Genomic DNA, 8,173 nt, shown 5'->3' with positions numbered 1-8,173 from the left:
AAAGTAATCGATGACTTAAACATAACAGTCCAGCCAAAAAACTATATATAATGAACAAAACAATGGAATGTATAACATTGTCAGTAATATTTTGAAAGTTAAATGTGGCTGTGCGGGAGGCACTATAGCACAATAAAGAGTAAAGGACCAGCGTTCACATAAATTATAGTTGAGGAATTTTTAATTCACACATTTAATTCACCCGTATCTTGATCTTTTCCCAAAGTATGTTTCTAACGGAGACTTGTGCTTTTATCTCCGACTGATAAAACTCAGTATGACCTACGACAACTTATAAGAATTGCGCATCATGTTGCAAAACTCACATCACATTCAAACCATCAGGGATAACACTATGCGCCGTCCAGAAAAGTTGTCAGTGTCTTCAAACAAACCTTTTGCCGAGAGCTGCAACTGATTAATCTCTCCTAATAACACATTACATAAATATATTGCACTATTTCTTTTGGTTCTTGAGGTAGGCATTTTGATAAATGGTGTACAAGACGTGTAAAAGTGTAGCATTTGCTATTACTGTGCACAACAATGCACAATCCACTTGTTCTATAGGTGCTTGACAAAGTGCTCAAGACTATTAACAGTCATATTACAATAACACAAAGCACATGTAAATACACTGAGTGGTCAAAATGATCCAGGACGAAACAAAGTAATGTAATGGTCTCTGTATATCACATGATGATTTTGACAATGATTTTGAAACGAGACAGTAACTAGCCTAACAGTTTTGCAAAAAACAGGTTGGCAGGTGACGTGAGAGCCGTTTAATTCGAGGAGTATGCATCAACAGTCGGGGAAGTGGGAGAGGGCGTGGATGGTGCGGAGAGCGACTTTTCGGATGCATCCTCGGGTTTTTCGAGACCATCCTTCAGTTCGGACGGAGATTTGGGCAAAAGACCTTCCTTTTCCCGTTTCTTTTGCTTCATACGACGATTTTGGAACCAAATCTTCACCTGAGTCTCGTTGAGTTGGAGCGCAGCCGCAATCTCCACACGCCTCGCGCGAGTCAAGTACTTATTGAAATGAAACTCCTTTTCAAGCTCTGTCAGCTGTTTTGTGGTAAAATTGGTGCGTACTGTGTTTGGCTGCCCACCAAATCCATACTCTCCAGCTTTCCCTAAAGAGAGACGATAAACAGATAGATAAATGAGTGTGCATGCATTTCATATTCAGTGCCTCATAGATTTCCCCACACCCCCACACACGCACAATTTTCCCCACCAAGGGTGTTCGGTCCCTACTGTATCAGGGAAAAATAGACCTTGACATGCGAAAGTTATCCATCCACTCACCTGTTTTTGGCGGGTTCCGTTTAACCTTCATCCAGTCAAATGTCTGCCCTGTGGAAACGCCATCTGATAGAGGTGAACAACATGCATCGTGATGAGTCACATGCAGTGGGTATAGCGGATTTGAGCATCCCGCCACAAACGTAAGGTTTGCCTGATCCGGACTATTACCATATGTAGCTGAGGCGTACTGGAACTGCCCATGGAGGTGAACGTTTCCGCTACTGTAACCATGGCGATGGTGACGGTGCTGCACAACCGTGGAGGAAATATTTCCAGAGTAAACTAATGGGCCGCACTGGGGAAAGTTCACAGACGAGTCCACATCCTGATTTAGGGCATAGTGACTGTATCCGGAGCAAAAACTTTGAGTCCCGTAACTTGGATGGGCGCTGTAGGTAATTGACAGAGTCCCGGGGGACTGGTAGGAGCCGGCTTGATGTGGCTGAGGGTTAATTGCCTCTTGTGATGATCTACTGGACATGAACCGCTCGTCCCCACTGCAGCTATTTACTCTAACAGCACACGATGATTGGAATGTTGAAAGTCCGTGGTCGCCATGGAACGCTCTGACTGAGCATGAGCCTCCGCCACCTCCGTCTCCACCACCACTTATGGCCGAGAAATCTAAGAATGTGCTCATTGTAGCATCTTCCTGGGCTTCTATGCGCGTGGCTGCCACACTGGCAGATCTTTGGGCCCGGGGACTGATTAACGTCTCACCACTCACCCGGGGTTGAACCGAGCCACCCTTCTGCCTCCTTCAATCAGTCGTGGTTTGGGGGGTGTCCGCGAGCTAGTGATATGAATGACCAGTGACAGTCACGTGGGCTGGGTCAGCCAGTGATCAGTTGTTCTGTCTCATCTTGATCTTAAGTGGCCTTGCACTGACAGGTTGTCGTTAAAGACCAGACTTATGTAAATGCCGACCTCTTGTCGATCACCGTGACGTAGGCCCACCTTATCCCCCCACTGAAAGGATGGATTCGCTGGCAGAGGAGCAAGTGTCTCACAGACAACGTGCAGGCAGCATCAGTAGCCTAGGCTACTGTTGTGGGGAAATATGTTGAAGAAATGCGTAAGGTAAGATGAGCTCAAAACAATAATGAAACAAATAGGGAAATAATGTAAAGCGAATGTCTTTTTTTCTTATGGTTTATTATCCATGCTGTCTGTGTCGTGAGTCAATTGCTTTGTAGGGTTAGGCAGTCTTTTGTCAACTCGGCCTTGAGTATTAAAACAATTGTGCAGCTGATTGTATTATTACCTGAGGCTTAGGCTACTTGATAAAAAGCCTGTGCTAGCTGTAGCCTATATCATTGCAACGAGCGATTGATGTAAAACCTTTTAACATCAGGCAAAATGGAAATAGACTTTGTTACTAGGAAAAAGACTAGCTACTTGATAAGATACTTAACAATGTTTTGTGATCAGTGGTCAAAAAAGTGATCAGTTAAGCAAGAGAGAGAGCGTATTCATATATCCACGCTTAACGGAGCAGGAAGACATGCGCCCCCTGTGGATGAATGGCAAAGTTCCTTACAGATGTCCAATGGTTTTTTTTTTAAATCCTCAAAATGGCGCTTTCCTCAAGCTTCTGACGGCCTAGTATTTCTCACTCTCTCTTTTAGCACTCTTTTTAAAACCATGGTCACAAACAAACAAGGGAGCAAGCCTAAACAAGAACCTTTAATAAAGCTGCGTAACCAATGCATTTAAGCAAAAATGTGAATCCGTTATTAGAAGTAAAAATGTTAAAAAAGAAAATAAAAAAGAGAAGAAAAAAGTAGGCTATTACAGTCAATTCATTTAAGACAATATTTCGGGAAGTGTGGGGGATGTAAACATAAAATGCAGGTTTTAATGATTACAATGCATTTTTTTTTTTTTAATGAATAGGCATTTTTTATGTATTTTACAATAGCAGTCAGGTTATGAGGACAATATTTTTTTTTAAAAACAGACTAAGACAAACTGCGTGGCACGCTCAATGAAATATACTTTATGAGTGTTTTGTGTAATCCTAATGCCGGGTGTTAAAATGCCAATAAAAATGAGTTATAATCGCCCATGTGGGTTGTGCTGCAGGATCCACATTCTTAATGATAAAGAGTGAGTGAAAACGCTTATTTTGGGTAGACGTTTCACAGGCAGTGATTGTCTTGGTGCTGTCAGCTTGCCTGAAAGACTTTGATTTATGAGTTCGCCATGGAAAGAACATCATTGGCATTTCCCTATGCATAGCAGAGAAAAGAATCTGAGACAAAGAGTCCACCTCTGGTGAAAACCCCATATTTTAACACATTTTTTGTTACTTAAATTATAGCATTTGAAAAGTTTACAATATTATGTATAATATGTGTTGGAAATAATTATACAGGTATATTAATTTGCATCGTGGTAAGGGAAACAAAACGTTATAATATTTATCAGTAGCCTAGCCTGCAGTGCAGATTCAATTTTAGTGATCTCCAAAAAGTTTTCTAACGCGGAGCTTACGGCCCCTAATAAAACAATTTCAGCAGGTAAATCTTAAAATGGAGAAAAATAAAATATCAAATCTGTATGCATTTCACACATCTGTGTGACTTCTTCAAATGATCTGTATTATTGTCTGCTCGGAACATTCGTAGACGTGAATCTAATTTGGTTCAAGAATGATTAGTAGCTCGAGTTTACATTTCGTAGCTAGCTACTTAAAAATAGGCTTATAGTTATTTGTTATTGTTGCAACGTGTGTGTGTGTGTGTGTGTGTGTGTGTGTGTGTGTGTGTGTGTGTGTGTGTGTGTGTGTGTGTGTGTGTGTGTGTGTGTGTGTGTTTAATTTAAAAATTGAATACTGTCTTGAAACAAGTCTTTACAATGTGTATTTATTCTTACAAAAATAAGCAACAGACAAAATAAAATATAGGCTACAAGGAATCTAAACAGGCTACTTTTTGAATAGGCCTATGCACTGAGAGTAGGCTACAGCACAGGTCTTGCAGCTTACCTTTTTATCTCATCCATCTTGCAAATAATAATAAAACAACTTTTAAAACTCCTCAATTATCCTTCCATCTGTTCACTGACCCACTTTGATAATCAGTTTGTATTTTCTAAATCAGAAGTAGGCTAGTAAATGAATCCGTTAAAAAAATAAAACCCCGTTGGTATATCATCTGGGCTTTCCAGAGACTTGTAAAGTGTTGGCGAAGCAGCATCAGATAAACGTGTGTCCGTCGAAAAAAAATTCAAAATCCTGCTCAGACGCGTCCATAACACGCAGGGAACCGCAGTAGTCCGGTACGGCACATCGGTTGTTTATTATTTTCCCCTTGCCTGGAGGTGGTTGAATAAGAATATATTTTAGTCTTCTTTCCATAAAGCTGTTAGATATCATTTCAAACATTTGCATGTCGCTATATCATTAGAGGGCTGCCCGGAGACAGATCGTTTTAAAAAGAGGTCGACTCTCCTTCTACAATGCCCAGTCTACCATTAGCCAGGCCACAAACAGAGGTGTCCTCGTCGCTGTGTTCAGCGCTATCATCCACGACATTTACCTTGCTTAGCTCCCCAATTGGATGTCCTTAGTAGCTATGGGTCTGGCATTTATGTTTCATTCGTCGGTTCTGGGACCACACTTTGATTTGGCGTTCGCAACGCGGCTATTTCCACACGGCGTGGTCGGCAAAGGTATTTGTTGTGTAACTCCTTCTCCAGCTCCAAAAGCTGTGTGTTTGTTTGCTGTTTTCAGGCGGCGCGAACCTACTTCTTCACTAGAGATGCCGCCCTCGGGAAACTCGGTTGAACCTTGAAAAATGAGTCCAAAGAAGAAAAAGATTAAAACACGAGGCTACTTGTTTTGTTACATAGTCAAATATAATAAACAATACACGACAATCTATTTATCAATCGCAAAGATAATGTAATGGTAACTGTAAAATGCGATAAAAAGCACAAAGTATTGTGAAAAACACTTTGGACCGCAAACAGCATCGCTAGTGTCTGCGTGGTAGGCTATAGCCTACCGACCACCATCTTCTAATGAATGCCTGAGCGTCTCTTACGCCACAACAGTAGGCTAATATATCATTCTTCGTTAGACGTCAGTCATCGGAAAGACCTTATTGATTAGAATTAAACTAGATGGTCAAACCTTTTACAGAATTTTCACATAGGCTGTAGGCTATATGTAAACTGCGTGGAGAGAGTGCAGATTAAGGACATGCATGCTCACCTTTTCTCTCAGAGCTTAAAATACATTAATTCTCTCTTCAGTTAGGTTTTCCTAAACTCACCTAATGGAGAGAAGAAAAATACTCCCGCTGAAGTTACCAATGAGCCGGTCGGTGTCTTTGGGTGTTCTTCTTTTCGCGCATCCACGCAGGTAGGCTATTCCGGGGTAAGAGAATTGCAGTGGGCTCCCCCCGTCTAAGCTGTAGGCTACCGAGGCCCTACATGTCTTGGCTGGCTCCCCAGACTCAAGCTTGGGGTGGTGTGCTCGAAAGGAGGAAGAGGGTGAGGGTTCGTGAGTGCTGAGCTTTTGATTGATGACTTAAATGAGTCGTCAACGGGGGGAAAGAAGTAAGGCACTCCGCTAGCGATGGCCGACTATTAATGAAACCCGTTTCGTGCTCAAATTCATAATTCATTGTAAACCTGTTGATTCCTGCACCGAGAGCGGAGAGGGTATAGGGAAAGTTTGGTTTCGTTTTTTTTACGCTCTCATTTGATTAATGCAGATGCATGTGAAGAAAACAAATACATTAAAACTATTTATTTGAATTATGCCATATGTGGACCGCTTATTACCGACAATATTGAATTTAAAATGAGACTGGAAAGTCCGAAAAGTCATATGATTACCGGTACCTCTACCCAATTGCAATTTTGGGTTTATTCAAAAGGATCCAGCTTGACAGATCGATCCGAAGAACTTCCTCCAGCAACTCTCTCAAGAGGGAGCCCACTGCTGTTATGTATATCGGTGTCATGGTGTAGCCTACGTTAAAGAAGGCAATGGCCCTGAAGCTTCCTCTCAAAACCGGTCGCCGGTGCGTATAAAAATTAGAGCCTTCCTTCTGCCTCTGCTGCACACGTGCTCTGTCTCACAAATAAATCTAGTGGGTCAGTCTTGATCCAATACATTAGCCAAATAAGTTACGCCTGTACTAAAAGATGTTTTGTTTTTATCTGATGTGGCGTAAAAAGACAGCGGCTTCAGCCCAGCTCCTCTTACCATTATTATTGCATATAAATGCATTTGGACCCCTCCCCCACCCCAATATATTGACGTAACGTTCCGCCTACCGATTCTTAGGATAGGCCTACACTGGTTAGACAAAAACGTAGCTACAGCTTCATATGTAAAACGACCATACTTATAGAACATGATCCCACTAAAATGTATTCTATAATACATTATTAATCTATCAAATTATTTATAAAATACCGTGCAAGATAAGATGCAAATTCAAAGTAGAGGTTAGCTAGGCTATTATATTATGGTCGTCGTTCCCAGTATACACTTCCAGATACCAGATATTTTCATATAAAGAAGTTTTTTAATGTTTGAACAGTGAGGATTAATGTAAATAGCCGACTAGAAAACTTGATATCACATCTCTAGCTTGTTCCTCTACTGCCCCTTACATTGTATAGTCTACTATGAATATTATTGTGACAAATTCCTATTTGTAGTCGTTTTTTATTTATTTATAAAAGCGTCTACTAAATAAATGCGTGTCCATTACTTATTTTTAGTAGCTTACGTCATAGTAGCCTATAGAACTTTTGGGGAAAAAAGTTATTTTGTTAACAATTCCATTCTACACAGGAAGGAGATATGAAATAAACTTTATTTTTTATTTTATTTTTATGTTTAAACTTTACCGAAGCGAGTAGGCTACTTGGTCATTTGTAGTTTTAGTGCTATACTAAACAAAGAGTTCTAGAAACCTGCACGCGATCAATCTTACTTGCCGAAAGGTCTGACAGCCTCATGCCCCCACAACACATTTCAAATCCTGAATCAAACGAATCAAATCCTGGCAAAACGGGAGGCTCCATTACAGAGTTTTGCCTCTGTTTGTCTCTCTCATAAACACAGAATTAAAGTCCACTTTCAAGGAGCAGTCATTTTCTATCGAAGAGTAAGTAATTTCTTTTATATTGCATAATTTGATAGTGGCTTAGTGTTATTTTTTAAAGTAATCGTTAGGATTGCGAGAGTAGAAAAGCGGTCAGGCTGCTATGTGAGAGTTGGAAATAATTCCAAGTTGGTTAAGACTTTCCCCATGAAACCCATAACCACATCTTTAATGTCTTAAATCGATCAACTTTGTTTTTCTTACGGCGTGAACTAGATATCCCCAATGTAATTTGAATAGGCTAAATATATGTTGGGGACTCTTTGCTTACACATATTGGCAAAGAGTTCACTCATGTTTGTTTGGAAATGAAATTTTTACTAACAATAGCAATTGATTTGTGTGAATTTCTAGAGTGACTTGTGTAACTACACAACAATGAGGTTGCTAATTGCCTTTTCATGTAAAGTGAAATTCCAAAATAATATTATTAATAATGCGTCGCTACATTTAGAACAATTGTGAATAGGAATAATTGTGTATGTCTGTCTCCGAGTATTACTGACGATATATGTCTACGTTCATTATTATTCTTAATAGTAGCATTTAATACTTATCTTTTATATGTATATACTTGCACTGTTGTTGGTCCAAAAAGAGGGCTGGGCTTGAGCTTTTCAGAGGTTTAAAGATTTTTTTCTCTCCCACAGGCACTGCTGGGGGTCTAGGAGACTGTCACTACAATGGATGGAATTGCTTGCACTTTTCATATAATGCAAGACTGCAGGA

The 8,173-nt window shown here is 40.3% G+C and overlaps 1 protein-coding gene across 2 annotated transcripts; it reads right to left on the bottom strand.

The window, feature by feature from the left end:
- Nucleotides 1-207: 207 nt before the first annotated feature.
- hoxa1a (homeobox A1a) lies at nt 208-2,569 on the bottom strand. 2 transcript variants are annotated; one of them, XM_067426617.1, is made up of 3 exons: nt 1,482-2,569; nt 1,314-1,376; nt 208-1,138 (listed from the first exon to the last, which is right to left on the bottom strand). In XM_067426617.1, exons 1-3 carry the CDS (start codon nt 1,951-1,953, stop codon nt 786-788), a joined length of 888 nt encoding a protein of 295 aa, XP_067282718.1. In that variant the 5' UTR covers nt 1,954-2,569; the 3' UTR covers nt 208-785. The 2 variants fall into 2 exon arrangements, with proteins under 2 accessions (XP_067282718.1, XP_067282717.1); XM_067426616.1 differs by having other exon boundaries at nt 1,314-2,569.
- Nucleotides 2,570-8,173: the final 5,604 nt, after the last annotated feature.

This window comes from Pseudorasbora parva, chromosome 19, assembly GCF_024679245.1.
Source record: "Pseudorasbora parva isolate DD20220531a chromosome 19, ASM2467924v1, whole genome shotgun sequence".
NCBI lineage: Eukaryota > Metazoa > Chordata > Actinopteri > Cypriniformes > Gobionidae > Pseudorasbora > Pseudorasbora parva.
This window is presented reverse-complemented; position numbering and strand designations above follow the sequence as displayed.

Excerpts from the sequence above, each read along its gene's own strand:
- hoxa1a (XM_067426616.1), bottom strand. The coding sequence starts at position 1,953 with ATGAGCACATTCTTAGATTTCTCGGCCATAAGTGGTGGTGGAGACGGA. Across the intron at positions 1,139-1,313 it reads ACGGAACCCGCCAAAAACAG|GGAAAGCTGGAGAGTATGGA; the intron begins GTGAGTGGATGG and ends GTCTCTCTTTAG.